Source organism: Lutjanus erythropterus, chromosome 11 (assembly GCF_056507025.1).
Source record: "Lutjanus erythropterus isolate fLutEry1 chromosome 11, fLutEry1.hap2, whole genome shotgun sequence".
NCBI lineage: Eukaryota > Metazoa > Chordata > Actinopteri > Lutjaniformes > Lutjanidae > Lutjanus > Lutjanus erythropterus.
In genome coordinates this window covers 16,642,996-16,662,191 of record NC_139327.1, presented here as the reverse complement: position 1 = coordinate 16,662,191, position 19,196 = coordinate 16,642,996, and the positions used below count along the sequence as shown (strand labels likewise).

General features: G+C 38.9%; 2 protein-coding genes across 11 annotated transcripts in view; one reads left to right on the top strand and one right to left on the bottom strand.

Annotated features, from left to right (window-relative positions):
• Window positions 1-975, top strand: LOC146318833 (olfactory receptor 4B13-like). Its single transcript, XM_084730529.1, has one exon. It carries the CDS (start codon window positions 7-9, stop codon window positions 973-975), a length of 969 nt encoding a protein of 322 aa, XP_084586655.1. The 5' UTR covers window positions 1-6.
• Window positions 976-3,064: 2,089 nt separating this feature from the next.
• LOC146318832 (connector enhancer of kinase suppressor of ras 2-like) overlaps window positions 3,065-19,196 on the bottom strand; it is a 48,592-nt gene continuing 32,460 nt past the window's right edge. For 8 of the 10 annotated variants that reach the window (XM_084731001.1, XM_084731010.1, XM_084731002.1 and 5 more), the window contains 10 exons: window positions 16,867-17,057; window positions 16,730-16,778; window positions 16,421-16,629; window positions 16,252-16,325; window positions 14,120-14,191; window positions 13,811-13,878; window positions 9,127-9,227; window positions 8,563-9,046; window positions 5,269-5,468; window positions 3,065-4,268 (listed from right to left, as the gene is read on the bottom strand). In XM_084731001.1, coding sequence (XP_084587127.1) covers window positions 4,221-4,268; window positions 5,269-5,468; window positions 8,563-9,046; window positions 9,127-9,227; window positions 13,811-13,878; window positions 14,120-14,191; window positions 16,252-16,325; window positions 16,421-16,629; window positions 16,730-16,778; window positions 16,867-17,057 — 1,496 coding nt within the window. In that variant the 3' untranslated portion in view covers window positions 3,065-4,220. The remainder of the gene's footprint in view (window positions 4,269-5,268; window positions 5,469-8,562; window positions 9,047-9,126; window positions 9,228-13,810; window positions 13,879-14,119; window positions 14,192-16,251; window positions 16,326-16,420; window positions 16,630-16,729; window positions 16,779-16,866; window positions 17,058-19,196) is intronic. The other 2 variants (XM_084731005.1, XM_084731007.1) reach the window with 1 other exon arrangement.

The window sequence follows — 19,196 nt, the reverse complement described above, 5'->3', positions numbered from 1 at the left end:
GTCAGTATGAAAAATTTCTCTGAAGTGACTTATTTTTATCTATCTGATTACTATGGGATGGAAAACCTGAAGTCAGTGTACTTCAGTGTGTTCTTGATCATATACGTAACCATTGTATTTGAAAATATTGCATTAATCAGAGTGATCTATTGTGAAAAATCCCTGCATGACCCGATGTATTTGCTGCTGTGTAACTTGGCTGTGAATGGTCTGTATGGCAGCACTGCTTTACTGCCGGCGTTACTGACCAACATCCTGTCACAGTCATATGAGATATCACTGTCATTCTGCCAGACACAGATCTTTGCTATACATACATATGCCATCACTGAGTTCACTATTCTGGCAGTGATGAGTTATGACAGATATGTGGCTGTTTGTTATCCGCTGCATTATCACGCCATCATGACACAGAGGGTCGTTAAACTGATCGTCTTCACATGGCTTTATCCCCTGTTGGCCTTTCTTATTGTTTTAATTTTCACTCTCCAGCTGCGGTTCTGTGAGAGAACCATAGAGAAGGTGTACTGTGTCAATTACTTACTGGTGAAACTTGCCTGCACAGATACATCAATTGTTAACATAGTCGGCTTGCTGTCCGTAGCTCTGTATACATTTCCACAGCTTATCATGATCTTTTATTCATATGCACACATCCTGAGGATTTGTGTGTTGTCATTCAGCAGTTCCAAGCTCAAAGCCCTGAGGACCTGCACCCCGCACCTGCTAGCGATCATTAACTACTCCGTTGGCTGCTTTTTTGAGATAGCACAAAGTCGATTTGATATTAGTTACCTGCCTTACCAAACCAAGCTGTTTTTATCTCTATACTTTTTGATATTCCCACCCATTCTCAATCCAGCTATCTACGGTTTGAGTATTCAGCTCATAAGGGTGCAGCTGTTCAGGCTTTTCTGCAGAAAAAGCAGGCAAGTAAGAAACAGTGGAGCCACGAGAGCTGCTGTTGTGCATTAAAAGATGCCGTGAAGACTGATGCTTCTGTAAACAGATGACACACAGAATCTCCTCTCTCGCCATGTCGTTTGATCACATTTCTCATTTCATTGACTAAAACACAATCAGACCATGCAGTGCAGCATTAGCAGACTGAAGCTCAGGCTTTGTGTTTGTCTGTTCCTCCCTGGACACTATGTAGATTATAATGCAGGGGAAACGCTGTGAAGAACATTGTTTAGTGTTCATTTTATTTGACTTGCTTAAGTAAATATACCTCTATACCACACCTTTACCATTCACACTTTGTCTTGCCTGCTCTGTTAACTTTAATATGACCACTGCTTGTTTTAATTATACTGGTTAGTTCAATGGTTTTGGTTGCAAATAAATACAACAGTCACTAATGCACTTGTTTTGGTATTGGCAGTCTAATAGTTCATGTTTCTAAATGATATATTTGTAGTGCAGTGTTTTGGTTAAGTGAATAATATCATCCTTGCATTTGACAGGATTTATATCAGGGATGCACAATAAACCATAAACTATGATAAGAATGTATTTCACTGGAAAAAATAAATTGACATTTGAAGAGACAGAAGTACTCTTTGTTTTTGTTGAAATAGTGATGTTAGCTTGGTTCAGTCAGAACTAAGGAATATTTGCTTTTCTTAAACTCAGGTGTGCACAATCTACAGTTTACATGAACTTCTTTTTAAAATATAAAAAAGTTAAATTGTTTGTGATTATCCTATTGCTATTGGCAGTAGGAAGCAGGTAATTGTTATTGTATCAGCTCAAAAAAACAAAACAAAATCAATGTTTTGTGCGTCCCTAATTTATATACACTTTTTTGTCCTTCCTATTCAGTTTGAGTCCCAGTGTGAGCTGAAAATATGAATTAACTTTCAGTGAAAATAGTCTGGTTTTATTTTGAGCGAAACCTTATAATTTAATAGAGCGTGTGGATTCTTGTTCTGTTGTGGATCATTTGGTACAGTTCATAAAGCATAAATATTTTAGTCACAGCTTGAGATTTTCCTTTCATTTCATTCTTTTGTTTTTTCTCCTCGTTTTATTTAACATTTTAATAAGCATGATTACAAAAACAAACATGTGATCAGGGTTTCTTCATATGAACCAAATATTTATATTTGTGCATCGTGTGTAATACCTTAATATGTTTATTTCAAGGGAAAATAAATTAATTTACTTGTCAGTGCCATGGTCTGATGTAACAGTCAATAATAGCAATAATATTACTGAATATAATGTGTTTTTTTATTTGTGGGACCTCCATTTCAAGAAGCACAAGTTTCAAATCTGCATGTTTGCATAATTCTTTCTTGTCAGTTGCCCTTTCATAAACCAACTGCCCTTCAAATAGGGCAACTGGTTCAAGACTCTGACTCTGACTGAAGTCAGCTTTTTTTTAAGTATATCATGATGATGTATCCATGATGAGCATGACTCAGTAAATGGTACAGAGGAGTAAATATGGACAGTGCAAGCAATGCATACGCAATGATTGCTGGGTAGTACTGTATGTATGTTGATGTTCAATGTCAAGTCTTCATTTGATCATCTGAAAGTATCAATTTAAAGTCAATTTTCTTCTGTATTTGCTGTTTTAGTCTTGAAGACAGCCATAAATGTTTGAAGCAGAGGCTGTCATACTGTACAGTGATGTAAAAATGAATTGTAGGCTGAGAGGGTGAACTGTGTGCTCTCTGTGGGTTAATAAATGTGTGGGCCAAACACAGCGCAGTTGTACTGTCATCACTTTTGAACGTGGAGTGAACCTTACCCTGTAGCAACAGTTTTTATGACACTTGTCTGAATCTTAAACCAGCAGTGATGAAAAGATTTTTTTTTTCATACTGATAGATTTACTATATACAATAGTATGAGTCCCTGGGCACCAGTTTCCTGTGTTGATCCTCTTGTGTGTTTTTCTTAATTACCATATCCTACAGACTGGAGACTGCCTGAGGCTTCATATACACTGTGTACTACATTTGCATCTTATTATCATCCTCTGAGTCAACCTTTGTTGTGCCTAAAAATAGTAATCTAATGTGATTATGAGAAAAAAGCATTTAACAGTGGCTCTTACGTGTGCCCATGCCGTACTTTATTCCATAAAAAAGTCATTTAGCTACAATGTGGCACACCTGTGCAATGTCAGTCAATTTCCAATGGCATGGTAATAATGTGTTTTAGTTATACAAAGCATGCTTGTACATTAAACACTTAATAAATACAGTTATTCCTCTTTATGTGGCGAACACTTAAAAAAAAAAAATCAACCTGCAATTTTTGGGGGCAAATTGTAAAATAACTCTTAAAAACACAATGTGGTGGTGGGGGAGTGGGAGCAGGGGCAGGGGCGGGGGCGTCGACACCAGTATTCTCCAGACCGAAACGCACTTAGAAATACAAAACTGTTTTACAAACAATTAGGTAGACGGCATGCATACAAAAATAGACAACTATTCTGCTCATTCCTTTGTAATTTACAATACTAGTTCATTATTGCCAAGCGTTATACGTTTGTGCCCCCGTCTTGAGGAATAGCTTGCCCTCTATATCTTCTCTCGTCTCTCTTGGAAAAGTACAATGTACATTCACAATCACTGAGGCACAGCACTTGATTTACAATTTGTATAAGTACCCCAAAACATTGTGTAGTCACTGTTGTTGTAGTAATGTAATATTAAATATATATATTTATATATATGCTTATAACACCCTGTACACTCATAGAACAAACATATCTTTTAATCATACACACATGCATAACAAAATGTTGTGTACATCCAAAATAGTTTTGCTTTGAATTCCTCTGTCAAGTTACTGAGTGGCTGTACACAACTCCAGCATAATGTTCAAAACGATTCAACAGAAGCGAAGGGGAAGTGGCCATGCATGTGAGCGATGAATCACAAAGCTCTCTGACAAGTCTTGGACACAGACACAAAGTGCTTAAACCCTGTCATAAATAAACCCGAGTTATTTCATCAAGCCAGACATCTCTTTTGCCTTTTTGTAACAGCCCTTGTCTTTAAAAGAGAGCAATCAGGTGGAGAGGGACACCGAGTCTTTGTGCTCCCGCACGGTGAGCAAGGCTGAAAGGAGCAGTAAAAGGAAAGTTGTAGAGCCGAGCAGGTGAAAGAAGGTTGTAGGTGCCTTTTATCTCCAGCAGAAGGATGCCGGCTGTGTGAGGCACAGGCAGAGGCGATGAGGTCTGATCAACACACTGATCCTCACCCTAAAAAGCCCAATGACCGGTTTGTGTCCTGAAGAGGGACATTCTGTAAAGACATGAAAAATCAATTACTAATTGGTCAATAAATAACACACTTATGTATTGAAGAGGATGGAGGGTCATGTGAAAAAAGTAGATGAGTTCTGACTTTAAACTCAGAATTCTGAGTTTAAAATCTGAATTCCTAGTTTAAAGTCAGAACTCAAAAGAAAAAATCAGAATTCTAAGCTTAAAGTCAAAATTATAAGAATAAAGTCAAACGAGTGATGAGGAATAGTCAAAAATACTGGTAAATATTTAAAGGAGGCTCGGGGGCATTTTAATCAATATAATTTAATACATAGGTTTTATTTTACTCCTTCCAAGCCCCACAGAATGGGCTTGCTGGCCAGTGATTTATGTTGGAAATGTCAGGCAGAAACAGGGACATTTATGCATGTCATCTGGGAATATAAACTTGTTTACCTATTTTGGGAAAAAATACTAGAACACATAGGGAAGTCGTTAGGGACTACGGTACCTAAATCACCAAGACTACACAGCTTCCAAGTGCATCAAAATATGACTTTGCAGTGATAAATGTGGGGGTAGTCATGGTTGCTCGAGTGATCCTCAGATTTTGGAAGAGTACATCTCCTCCAGACTTTAAGAAATGGATGGAATCTGTTCGAAATAGTATCATATGAACAAATGTTAGCTGAAATCAGTAATGAAGGTCAGAACTTTAAGAGGTCAGGGGATGGCTTTTTTTGCTCATAACATGGCTGGGACACTAAATAAAAACTTAAATTACAAAATTGAATTTAAATACTGAATTTAAAGTCAGAACTTTGAGGAAAAACTCAAAATTACAGGACAAAACTCAAGTTTAAAGAGGTCAGAATTCCGACTTTAAGGCCAGGATTCCCAATTAAAGGTCAGAATTTTGAAGTTAAGCAAAGAATGTCAGACTTAAAACTGAGAACTCAAACACATTTTCCACATGTTGCCCTGATTCTCTTACGTACTCATAGAGAAAGACATAAATGCTCAAAACTTGTCGTTACCTTAAGCGAGCTATGGAGGATCCGGAGGCGATGAAGCTTGTCATTGAGCAGGGGGTCGTTGACTCGGCGGACAAACGACCGCTTGTACTCCAGGCGGCTGGCTGATCTGTGGTCAGCAGAGGTGGACAAACTGGTCTGCTCCAGAGCCCGGTACAAATCTCCCAGAGAGTCTGCCTGCATCCTACAGTCCCGTCCATGGCCTGACAAGAGGGACAAGCAACCATCAGCAAAGATTTTACGACAAACTCAACTCAAGGACGAGATTTCTCACTTTTTTAAATAGCAAAATACAAGTAAACAGCCAGCAGACAGAGTTCTTGCAAAGTCTCTCCTTTTTTTAAACTAGACAAACATGGTTCAGAGATATGGACTTTAAAAACAATTTTAGCAGTGAATCTCTCACCATTCCACCATATTAAGTGTAGGCAGCCTCTCTCTGCCCACACGTTCACACAAACTGATTATATGCTACCTGCCCAGATGGCAGAGAGCCGAAGCAACTGTAACAAGCGGCTGGCGAAGAGACTCAAAAACACAGCAAATTGACAGCAAGGTCAGTGGATCATGTTGAGTAATCAGGACATTTTTCTGGAGAAAATGTTACTGTTTCCTGATGTGAGCACCATAGTTTTAGTGTTTTTAAGGCAACAGGCAAAGACTAAGATGAAGCTCTGTCCAAATATTCGATCATAACTAAAAGTCCTGCATTGAAAATGTTACTTAGGTGAAAGCATAAGTCTTATAAATGAAAATTTATTTATTTATTATTTCTTTATTATTATGCCTCATCCAAATGCCTTTATTTAATTAATTAGTTATTTAATTGTATAGCCTGTTGAGTAATTTAATCAGTTATGTTACAGATTAACAATAACAGCAATAAATAATAACAATAAATAATTAGTAAAGTAACTCCAGCTGTTAAATAAATGTAGTGGAGTCAAAAGTAAAATATTTCCATCTGAGTTGTAATTGAGTAGATGTATAAAATTTTAATTCTCTACTTAAGTACAAGTACAGCACTTGAGTGAATGTACTTTGTTACAAGACTGGTTGCATAGCACTGCCTGAGATGAGAAGATGGGAATGAAACATTTAGTTTTAAGTCCTGATGCAAAAGACAATAATGAAATTATGAAAATATGTGTTTTTGTAATTTAGGTGACCCTTTAGTTTACTTCCAGTGCAAATACAGAAAGTTATCTCAACCAATTAAGACATCAAAATTCCTAAAAGTATGAAATCAGATGTGATGTTTTATAATAAAAAACATAATCATACCAAAGACTTATTAAAATGAACAATTTGTTCTGTGTTTTCACACATTTCTGTTCTTTTTAATACATCATTCTATGTCACATCTCTTCATTGCAGTATTTCTTCAGAGAAACAAATCTAGTACACTGGGTGCACACAGCTCCTACTTCAGCTACTATAGCTCATATTTTAATACACTGTCAGGACCCCTCTTGTCTCCTGTTTACACACACTGCCCTCTGTTGGCGTGATCTTAATGCTACACTAGTGCTCTGAATCTGTTGGTTGTCACTCTATTTCATGTTTTGGGAACAGGGTGGTGCATTCTGAGGCTTTGGGGCTGTGCTTTGAAATGTATCATGCTTTATTTCCTGCCTGTTTTGTGTTTCTTTCTGCTCTTTACATGCAGTGGCGGAGAGAGTGAACAGTGGAGCAATACATAAATGAGGACAAGAAGAAGAGGACCCTTAGGCGCGTTTCTTTATCCTGTTCAGAATTCAACACTAACATGGGCTGAAAGGATTCTTCCTCGCTTCGCCATTCAAATGCTGCCGAGAGGCACAGTGACATGTCGATCGGGCACGAGAGAGAGAGAAGAAAAGAGAGAAAGAGTGTGTGTGTGAGACAGAGAGAGTGGACTGCCAAGATAAATCACGATCAAATAAAGACACTAAATTTCATCTCACTTAGACAACTGCCCTGGAGGTCTTTGAGGGACGGCGAATGGGCTGGCTTCAAATCCAATCCAATAAAGCAATAATTGCCGGTATTCAACCTTTGACATTTGCTGGCTCTGACTGCCTGTTAGCAGCTTTGATAAAATAACTGACAACAAATAAGTGCACATGCTCAACACTGCGCAGATGAAAAGACTGATGTGAATCAAACAGTGAGTGGGAGAGCTCCCTACATTTGGAGATTACAGGCTAATCTTGGTGATCCTGTTTCTCTAACAAACCCCCATAGTCCTGTCAGATGATCTCAAATACTCCTTTGTTGATTACAGAAATGTGGATATTGTTAAATTATTGGCCCCTCCAGTTTACAGCCTGTTTTACTTTCTTTTTATGAATTACTTTATCCGTGCAAGTGCCCCTATACTGCAAAGGTGCTTCAGTTATTGTCATCCACTCATGTATGGGTGCATGTCTCAACCTCAGGCATGTCGGAAGCTGTTTTCACTTAAACTCACACTACAGACACGATCTCATTTTACTCCATACAGCAGTCATCAACTGCTCCATGCAAGCTTGCTCAGTTGTGTCTCATCAGTGTAACTGAGTCCCAAAGTCTTTATTTAGGCTTCAAGTCTATTTTTCCAACAATGTGTTTGAAATGCAAAGGCTGATGCCCAATAAAAAGTACTGAATAAATATATTTATCCACATTTTGCACCAGAGTGTGCTGCTCTGTGGCTCTCTGCTCTGGTTTGTAATGGGGATTAAAGTATTATAGCGAAGGCCCTCATTTTCCATCATGCAATACTGGACTGAGTTTGAAGGGTTAAATTTCCTGTTTTATTTTCCTAAATGCATATTTTACTCTCTCTTTACTCACTCTCTCTCTCTCTTTTTTTGTTAGCGTGTGTTCAGAACATGGTAGTTTATGTTGACAGTTATTTGTTGCTGGATTATGGTTTGATTTTCCACAAATACATCTTAATTTAGCTGGGTTACTTCACATTCTTTCCAAATACCCCATGGCAACTATAGGAGCACAACCTGGGGTACATGTATGCACAAAGAAATGGTCAAGTGTGAGTAAATCTCTGATTTTATTTATTTTTTAAATAAAGCTCAGGGATTGTGTAATGTAAGGTTACAACTAATTATTATTTTAAAAATTGTTTGTTATTTTTGTTGTTATCTGCAATTAATCAATATATCTTGTAGTCACAAAACGGTGAATTGTCTATCACAATTTTCTAAAATGACTGATTTTTAAAAAAAATATTCAACCTATTTATTATTCTTTAATATCTGTGCTTGTGGTACAAGTGAAAAGATGTAAACCACAGATTCTGTGTGTGTGCCTGACCAGTGTCTCTGGGCCGGTCCAGCTGGTAGTGCTGAGTCTCTCTCTGATCCGACGCAGCAGCAGTGGCGGCCAGGATAGCGTGGAGCCCGCTGTCCCTGGGTAGCGTGAAGCTGCGGGGTTTCCCTCCTGCCTCTGAATCGATACTGGCCCTGAGGGGCAGAGGCAGGGCCCTGTACTGTTCTTGCAGCAGGCTGCGCTGTGCAGGCAGGGTGGACTGCCTGCGGTACTCCATTGCCAGTTGGTCTCTGTCCTCAGACAGCATGGTCTCCTCCACAGGAAATGTCTGGAGATAGTGCATCCTCGCATTGCTTTCCATCTGGTCGTGCCATGAGTTTCGGTGGCCACTCGTCTTCGGGCCTGGGGAGATGCCATTGTTGCTGCTGCCGTCCTGAGGCTCAGAGTGGAACTCCTCATGAGAGGAGCGGGACTGGAACGTGTCAGAGGAGGAGAGGTGGCCACGTTTGGGTTCCAGGTAGGGACTCACCTAAACACAAACACGTGGTTAGCAAGTACAATGAAGACAGGGTGATATCTGTCTATGAAAAAACAGGCTGACAGACTCACTGAGGATGCTCTGGGATAGGTGTCATAAGGTGGTGGCGGACTGTCCTGTTTGGGCATCGAAGTCATCTCCATGTCCTCATGATCACTCTCACTCCAGTAATCTGTCATGAATAAACAGATTGGGTCAGGTTTTTATTTCTATAATAAAGTCAAAAACAAACATTTTTAAAATATATAACCTTTTATTATTAAAAATAATTCTGCAAGGGTTCAAAAGCATGCATTGCACCCATGGCAAGTGCAAGGTGGTTGGTCACTCCTCTTTGGTGTCTGCTGCTGTCCATGTAGGCATAAGTTTAGGAGTACATTCAGGAAGCACAGACTGTGCATCTCCATGTGCACCTTCTATTTTATTTCGTGTATGTGCAGCAATGCAACATGAAAAGGGCTGGAGGTGAATATAGATCAGCGAGTGTGGTGATTATTAAATGCTCTCTGAGCCAGTCAAATCACTGCTTTCACAGCTCTAAAACAGCTGAGCCAATCACACTTAAACGTGACTATGACAACTCAGTGAACTGCAAGCGTTTACCTCAGGAAACGTCTGGATTGTCTCAGATTGTCACATGACCACACATCACCTCAAATCTGCTCCCAAAGACAGATGGAGTGTGATTTTCCATCATGTAGTTACCATAATAATAATATAATAATAAAATTGGTTTGGTGATGATTATATTGGACTGACGCTACTTTAGCAATAATTCTAGTGTACGTAATTCTAATGTATCTCACTCTGTACATGATCTCATGTACAGCAGTAGTAATTAATGTTGCACAGCAACAGCTTGTGCACCAAAACATATTTCAACTATAAAACTACTTTGGCTATTAACCCTGGTAAATGGATGTTTCCCTCATTAAAAAGCAGAATATGGAGTCATAACTGAGCAGTCTGATGTGTGTACAGGTCTGTATGGTTATACTACAGCAGCCTGTTGTTGTTTTCAGGTGATTTAATGAATTCGGTGTCCGTGTATGAGAGCACTGGGCTCTGGTGCAGTAGAGAGTGCAGATTTATCAACATATCATTGGTGTCATTCTGACTCATAAAGCAAGCTGTGGCTGAAAAGGAATAACACATTGTATTCACTTAAGACTGTTAACAACTTTTTTTCCAGTTGTTTTCCAGCATAATCTGTTCATCGGGGACAAAACTTGGACACCTACACTGTTTTTCACTGCTGTTGCCGGTCTGCATTGTAGATAATAGTGCACACCCACTAACTTCAGATGCACCCCCAGTCATTTTCTTCCAGAACCGAGCCTCAATTAAACTCACACCCGCAGCAGCATTCTTCCACCTGAGAAATGTTGCCAAGGTAAGGGCTCTCTGAACAAAGCAGGATGCAGAGAAATTGATTCATGCTCTCATTACAAGCAGTTTGGACTATTGTAATTCACTCTTCACTGTCCTACCAAAGAAACTGATTGGGAAACTCTGACTGGTTCGGAACTCAGCTGCCAGACTTTTATCAAAGACTTGGTAAAAAGAGAGCACATTATTCCTACACTGACTCCATTTATTTGAGAATTGATTTTAACATCCTTTAACTCGTATACAAAGCTCTTCATGATACAGCACTTACTGACATTTCAGAGTTTTTAAACCCCTTATTGACCCACGAGGGCCCTTAAGTCCTCTTATGCTGGTATTCTACACTAACTGTTCAGGAAATCTGCTTTTAGTATGTCTAGTAAAATCAGATTTGGAGAAAATAATAAAATTCATGCTGTGATATGTTTGTTCTCCTTTTTTGGCACCTACTACAATGATGTAAAGTATCAGCAAATGGCACAAGCATACATATAGCACAAATAAGGCTGTTGATGTTTTTAATATTTTGTGAGTTTTGGAGTATTTTGCAAATGAAATATCTCATTTTAGCCAGTGACTTTCAGTTCAGGCCTGTGTGTGAACTGCTTTGAAAATTGAACTTCTAAATGGACAATTGTATTGAAGCAAATGCAAAAACTGTAAATATACACTCTGAGACTGTGGAACAGCCTGCCCAATCACATTAGATATGCTCTGATGACATTTCTAAAATATCAACAGAAGACCTACTTATTAAGACAGGCATTTAGCTAATCTAGTACAGTATGTTTATCTCTTTTACTACTTTTATTTCTCTGACTAATTTTATTTTAGTCAGAGGTCTTGTTTTAATACCACACATACATAAAGCCCTTTGAGCTGCAATAAATAAAGTTATTATTATTATTATTATCATCAGGATCTTCCAACCTCGATTTAGATCAGCTGCAGCTCATCATGATTTAGGAGACTTTACTTTAAAGCTGGCACAGACCATACAGATTTAGCTTCTTAAGTGCTGTGTCAGGTTGGAGAGATCAGCTCTGCCCATGGATGAGTGTTCTGAAAGGTGTAGCTGCAGTGTTAGTGTTGGTGTAGGTGTGATATAAGTCCAGGTCTGAGTGTGAAGAAGGAGGAATCTAAGATGTGAGAACTTCCTGTTAAGTCGTCTGGAGGTGTTAAGGGTCCAATTTAGCAACTCGTCTGTGACGGATGAAACCCCCTCTTCATCAAACCAATGACAAAAACTGATCTCACCCGCCCACCATAGCTTGGTTTTTACGTAAGCTCCCCAAAATAGCAGGAGGGTTAGTTACGTTATTTCCTGTCCATTTGTAAGAAGCCAGAGAACAGCAGAATATGAGAATAACAAGCACGCCTTCAGCCCCTAAAATTAGCATTAATATTCAGTAAAAAGCAGAGCTGCTTGAATCAGATGTGAAGTGGAAGTGAAGCCGGGGAGAGGTGTTAAAAAGCCTCTGCCACTGATCTAGAAATAAGATCTGTTTGTTGAATTCTTTCCATCAGGACTTGTTTTTTCCAGGTAATTGCATCACATCACAGAAGGTGATCCAAGGGTTCAATTCAATTCCTCATTTATTTCTTTATAACACCTCTAATATTGACAGTCAACTGACAGCAACGAGGAGACAATATTAATTAGACCAAGTATGCAAGAGTTTATCTACCAGCAGAAAGATTCAGGACAAAAAGTAGTTTCACAAATCTTCACTTTAAAGTGAGTATGCAAAAGTAAAGATGCAACAAAGAAGCACACTTAATATGTTCCAATGTAGGAGGGGATGTTGTGAGAACCTTGCGTAATGTTCCCTATAAGTTTTTTACAGAACAGTGGGGACATTCTTGAAACCTCTTTTGGTTATGAAATTGCTGCAGTTCAAAGTTTCCTATATGCCTGCAGGGAAAATCTAAAATAAAATCAGAAATCATGCCTAGAAAAGAAGTGAGATAATGTTACTTCTATGCTTTGGGGATATCAAGTCCAGCAGTACAAATAGAAATGTATTTGCCTCCGTCTACCACAGTAACATTTAGCATCATGCCCCGGGCACTGCACAGTCGCTGCCACTGCTTCTAAGATGGGATGGTTGAAATGCAGACAACGGATTTCAAGATACTGATTTTTAGGTCCCGTACAGGTTCTGCAGAAGTTCTTTCCTGTAGTGTAATGCCAAGGTTTGGAACATTACTGACTGGTCCAGTAAAGGTTCTTGTACTGTCACTAATGGTGCTACAAACATCATGGGAATGTATACAGTGTAGAGACCTATAGGGAACATCCTATAGTACTGATCTCCTAAATGTTTCCATAATGCTTGTAAGGCCACCAAATAATGTCCAACAGTCTGGGCACATTAGAACGTTGTCAGAACATTTTGGGAACATACAATTTTTTGCTGGGCTGACTGGTACAGACCTGTCATGATATTAACTGTCCACAGCAATTTGTATGTATTTATGCCACATTTAGACTGGTTTGCATCAATAATTTAAACTATGATTACTTCTAATCAGAGTTTAGTAAAACTTTGTTTAGAATGAATAAAAGCAGATTAAAAATTAAGCAGAGCTCTGTTGCACAATTAAAAGCTAGTCTCTGTTTGGTAAATCTGATATAAACTTCAGTTAAATTAATACGGAGATGCTTTGTTACCCAGATTAAAATAGCCTCAATAAATTAAAAATACATTTGTCATTGGGACCCAGTAGGTATAAAAGCTAGCTAGCTAGATAAAACGTCAGCTAGCCTAGTTAGCCTGATGGCTCAGCAGAAAACTCTAAACTTGTTGGACAAATGAATGGAGCAACATGGCCGACAGAAGTCAAAGTTTCACATTATTGGATCACCTTTTTTTTAATGTTCAGTATATCGGTATATCAAAAACAAAAACTGAGATTTAAAGAGAGGTTTAAATTTAATCTTTCTTCATTTAAAACTAGTTTTAAAGTTGGTGCAGCGTAATCTGAAGTTAATTAAAATTTAAAGTAAATTTAAATAAATAAGCAAAAAGCAGATTTCTTTTTTCGTTAAAGTCATTGAACATGCAGACCTGCTCCTTGTCTGCAGCAGGTATAAGAGGGAACTGAAAGAGCAGATAAACTGTGGTGGAAAAGTGCTGTGTTGAACCATCGACAGCAAATTAAAATCTCGCCCAGTGAAGACTAGGCAAAATTAGCAGTGCACTCATCATTACTGTGTTATATATGATCTCTCCATTTAAAAGCAACAGCATCATGTCCCAGCACTTAATGGAAACAGTTTCATTATATAACTGTTGACCAGCGACCTGCAACAGACGAAGAATCCTTTACAGCACCATGAACAGAGTCTGTGACTAATCTCACCTTGGTCCTGGCGAATTTTCTCCTGCTCAGAGTAGCCTGCCACTGCCATACTGAGACGACTCAGCCACCTGTAGGGGAGAATAACAGTCAATGACGCACAGCAGCTTGGCAGCCAATAAAACACCTTGTGCTTATGTATGTGTGTTCTTCCTTCTTTGACCAATCACCTTACAAACCTGTTCTGTTTTAAGGAAAATGGGCAGTCTGGTAGGGGGATACGATTTCCGGCCAGCGGGGGGGTTTAAATGTGGCCGCAGATGTGGGATTGGGGGAGTTTACTGCATGACTATCACAGCCTCATTAACTCACCGGGACATGTCGTCTACATTTTCCGCTGCAAAGTAGAAGGTCTTTATCTTCGGATGGCAAGCCTTGAAAGCACTGAAAGGGAAGCAGGGGTATATTTAATCACATGTAAGCACAAGAACGGGGACGTATAGCAAACATTAACATATGAATACAGAGGACTGGTGAGATAAACAGGCACATATCACACATACGGTAATTGAGACTGACAGAAAAACAGCAAGACTTTGCATCATAAAATAAACTGCTCTGTTTATTATTTGGAGCTGTGCGTAAGTCTGAGTCCATTTCATTAAATGTGCCTGCAAACACAGTCCTGCACCCAGAAGCTGAGTGGCATAATTAAGATATACAAAAATAAAGTCATCATTATGGAATTTTTAAAACCCCTGACCGTCCTGGCATTTAAAGATATAATATGCAACATTTTCGCTCAAATAATCATAATCCCTCTACATCATCACTTAGGACCCACTAGTAGTGTGTGGTGGTGTCTTTCTCTGCAGACACCCCGTATTTTCTTATTTTGTATTATTTTGCTATGCTCATAACATTTCTGGGCTCCATTCTGTTTGGGAGTGGTGTGTAGCCTTCAGCCAATACAGTGCACGAGTTTTGAAATCGAAACTCTGGGAAAACAGTTGCAAAAAGTTTCGCTGCATCCTCTCTTTCTTTCTTCTGCTCTCTGTCTGTGAGAGCTGCTTCTTAATCAATTAATGAACAACTAACCCAACCCATCTTTGAAACTGAATATTTGGCTTCCTTTAACCAGATAAAAATCAAATCAGTTGTTTAGAGAAAAACTCCACAGAGCACCTTTAACTCAGCCTCTAGGCTACAAGTGTGCAGCTGGAAAGAACAGTTAGACACTGTTTTCCCACGGTCCTTTATTAAGTAACAAATGTGTTTCTGTCAAAATGCCATTCCTTGCTTAAGCTGTGAAACATAAAAGTTAAACAAAAGTCCAGTCCAGCACAAAAAAATGGTCATGTTTTCATGTTTTTCTGATCTCCACTCACTTTTTCCTCACTTTTTCTAAAATGATTAAAATTATTAGTCTTAATTTCAGATTGAAAATTCCTCTCTAGACATGTTTTAAAGCATGTAAGAAATACTCTATAACTAATATTTAGTTCCCCATATGAAACGTGGAAAAAAAAAACTTTGGGCTGGAAACACATCAAAGCAATTTAGAAAGGACTGCCCATCAAAGTTGTTATAAAATCTAGTTTTCTCAGGATTGTTTTGAATATCAGATTGAGCCCAGACATCTCCTCCTTCAGTAAATGGATGTGAAAACACCTCTCAAGTCAATATAGTCAAGGTTAGGACTGAACAATTTAGAAAAAAAAATCTACTTGCAGTTACTCTGCCTGATATTGGATTTGTGATATAATATGCGATTTTAGAGGGAATGATTATTTTTACATCATTATTGTCATTTTCATTGAAAAGCAAATTAAAAAGATTTTGGTGTGTCTGCAGGGATCTGTAAGAAAACAAAGATGTTTTCTTTAATCGGTGGCATATGATGTATTGGCTGGGACATCTCTGCAGCACAACGATATCTAATTAATAAGGTATTTTGACATACATTTCACCTTTAACAAATATTATGCCTCTTGTGATTTGGAAATTCTAGTAGGCCATATTGCAATTTTGATAAAATTCAATTTAATTGTTAAGTCCAAGTCAAGGTCACATATTTTAGGGGACATAAACGTAAGAAAAACACATTTTTTGAGTGAAGGGAATCTTTAAAACAATATACTTTACAAAAGTATGATAAAGCTATTAATATATGCATCTGCTGACCTTCTGTCGGCACACGAAAATGTTGCCTGTTCACAGTGCATAGGCATATTGTTTGTGAGCCAGGCATCCTCTCTAAATTGTCTGTTCCACATGGTCAGTCCCCTAAATTATTCAATACATGCCAGCACTGTTTCTTCCAAGAACCAATTTGCGCAAGATTACCTCTGCACCAACAATATACGTAGAACTGTATGTTAACATGCAACCTGACGTCTCAGCTGTTAGCTTTGTAAATTGTTTTCAAGAAATGTCTGTCTTGTTGTGTCTGAGTCCAAATGAATTGTTTGAAACTTGGTGTCTAGGTGAAACCCTGTACTCACAACTTCCTTCTGCATTCAGTGGCGCGATCAATTTTGAACTCTGGGAGACTGACAAAGCCCTCTGCCTTCTCATCCTGTCACAAGCAAAAGCAGAGTTAAATCAAAGTGCCACATAAATAAAATTATGCTGTGTATTGCTCTTTTGCAAAAAAAAATCACCAATGTTCACCTCCTCATTCATGTACCAGTACAGGCATGTGTCTTTCAGGATGAACCAGTACTTCTTCCACTTCTGCGAGAAATAGGTTTTAGCATCCTTCTTTTTCCACAGCCAGCCTTCGCAGTCCCCCTGACCCAAGTCCCTGCAGGAAATCCGCCTCTTGCTGATTGAAGACATTGGACTTCCAGCTGCAGGCGCCAGCAGGGGAGCAGAGCAGACTAGTGGGTCAGAAGACACTCCTTGTGAAAACACCTGCTCACGTTTGTGTTTGAGTCCATGTGAGCACTCAAGTAAAACTTCTCAAACAGATGCTCTTACCTTTACTCTTCTTCTTTGACCTTGACAGCAGCGAGGAGCGTTCAAACACCTGCAAAGTACAAAAAAAAGAATGAATGAAGACATGCATACAAAATGAGACGAAAAAATTAAAATTAAGACAGACGCAAGGGACTGACATGGTATAGGGAGGCAGAGTCAGAGCTGGACGTGGACAGGGAGACTTCCATCTGCAGGGCGGGGACGAGCGTGTAATGGGTGGGGCTTGCGCCTCGTTCAGTCTTCCTCCTGTTCTGACTCAGACTGCGTCCCAGCAGGAAGTCCTCCCCCGGGGTTTTATCTTCACTCGCAAATCGGAGCAGGGAATTTTCTGCAGGGACACAACAGAGGCAAACTCACCACTGCACACACTTTATGAAATTAAACTTATAAAAGAATCTATCATTTGCATACTAAATGCTCTGCACACTCCCACACAATGCGTCTGAATTATAAGAGGCTGCACCATTTTACTAAGCTCATTTGTCAGATAACTTTTCCGTCTGCACTACGGACTTTTGACCACATGCTGTATTAGTTCAGGCTCGCCATCAGGATGATCACAGGGTGGAGATGACCCTGGCCCCAGGCCCAATGTGGACCAACGCAAAGGTCTATGGTTGTGCTGTTGTCAATCATGCAGGATAGCAAAAAACAAGGTGATGGACCCAAAATGCAGACAGGCAGACATGTGCAGTTCAATTTGATTTAATATTCAAACTCAAAAAACAAAGTACAAAACTCAAAGGCGTACAGAGTGTAGGGCAAACTCGGGTCAAAACAGCCCAAGAAAAACTAATCCAGAAGGGGCAGGCAGGTAATCCAAAGTCCAAAACGATAAAGAATAGTCAGAACCACTGCCAAACTCTAGGCTAAGAATGCTTGACAAGAGACAAAGACAAACCAACACTGACCAGGACCTTAAATGAACAACAATTTACTTATTGACTTATATCGCCAACAGTTTTTTCACGATAAATAAAGCATTGTTCTCATTAAAAACTGAAGAAAATTGATTTGTTCATTTTACTTGATTTTTGTGCTACTACCATGGGTAAGTAGGCTGCATAGTTTTTTAGTCTGTTGGCAAGAGTTGTGATGCCTTCCTAGGCTTTGTTTCACCAGTGCATGTTTCACCGAGGTCCCTGTGTATTTAAGTCTGTGTATTTCCCTCCTCTTTATACCACTTCGTCTTCACCCTTTGTGTCAAGCATTGCAGACATTTTCCCCAGTGTTTCGGACTCGTGTTTCATTTTGTGGACTTGTTTCATGGACTTTGTATTTCTCATCCGCCCATTTTGGTTTGGACCTGCACATGCTGACTGAAGCATGAGGGGTTTTTTTTGTATATTGACTCTTTTGTTTTTAAAAAGTTTGAACTGCAGTTGCTCTTTCTCTTGTCTGCTTTTTGCGTCCAATCTTGTGTATTATTGCTACTCTACTTCACACATGTGATAGTAACCTGAGCAATTTCACTTTGCTAGATTAAAGAAACACCAAGGGGTCTTCTACGTTTTAAGGCCATGGACGCCTTTGCTGAAGAGAGACGGAGCAGGGACCCCTCAACTATACATATACATATATATATATATATATATATATATATATATATATATATATATATATATATATATATATATATGTATATATATATATATATAGATATAGATATTGCAATGAATGTTTTGAGGTCTTCTTTAATTTCCACTTTCCAATCAGCTGCAATTGCGACATGGCTAATGTGAGTTGCATTAGCCTCACCCTCTGCACCTTGGTGGTTTCTGAGGTGGAGTTTCTTGCTTGTGAAGTTACAAAATGATCCTCTGTGGCTCAAAAGAGTCTGTACACCTGGGATAATAAAACAGGGAACTGGCCAGTTTGTTTTAGTAATGCGTGTCTAACTAGTTTGCCTTCGTGAATAGTTGCTGCACAGTGTTAGTGATGTGATTTAGCTAGCTTTAGTCAATATTGTGTCAATTAAATCTTTGGGGTTTTCTTCATGAATAATATTTTACTTATTTTAATTTTGGAAAAAAAAATGGCCCCCTGAAATATCTGAGGATCTTGGGGGTCACAGACCCCCTTTTGAAGACCCATGCTCTAGACAATTTTAGTTCTGCACACAATTGTACCAATACTTTGATTAATGTAGTTCTCAAGATTGACTTTGATTGATGAAGAGTAAATTTATGTGTTCCCATGTTTTGGAATATAAATGTCACAGTATAATTTGAAAGGATTTTCTCCTCTGTGTTTTGAAATGACTGACTTGACCTTTTTTGTTTCGCAGTCATGTGTACACAAACCTGAGCATGGCCCAGATGGGTCTATAACACTGGATTTGGAAACCGTTGTTAGAGGCACCATCTGTGTCACTACAAGGCTAATGGCCAAGAGCTTATTTGAAAATGCACGTGTTGGTATTAGATCTAAGGGTGGGCGGTGGTAGCCTTGCAGAACCAGAGATCTT

Bases quoted from the DNA above. Each gene is read 5' to 3' on its own strand.
- LOC146318833 (XM_084730529.1), top strand. From the start codon at position 7: ATGAAAAATTTCTCTGAAGTGACTTATTTTTATCTATCTGATTACTAT.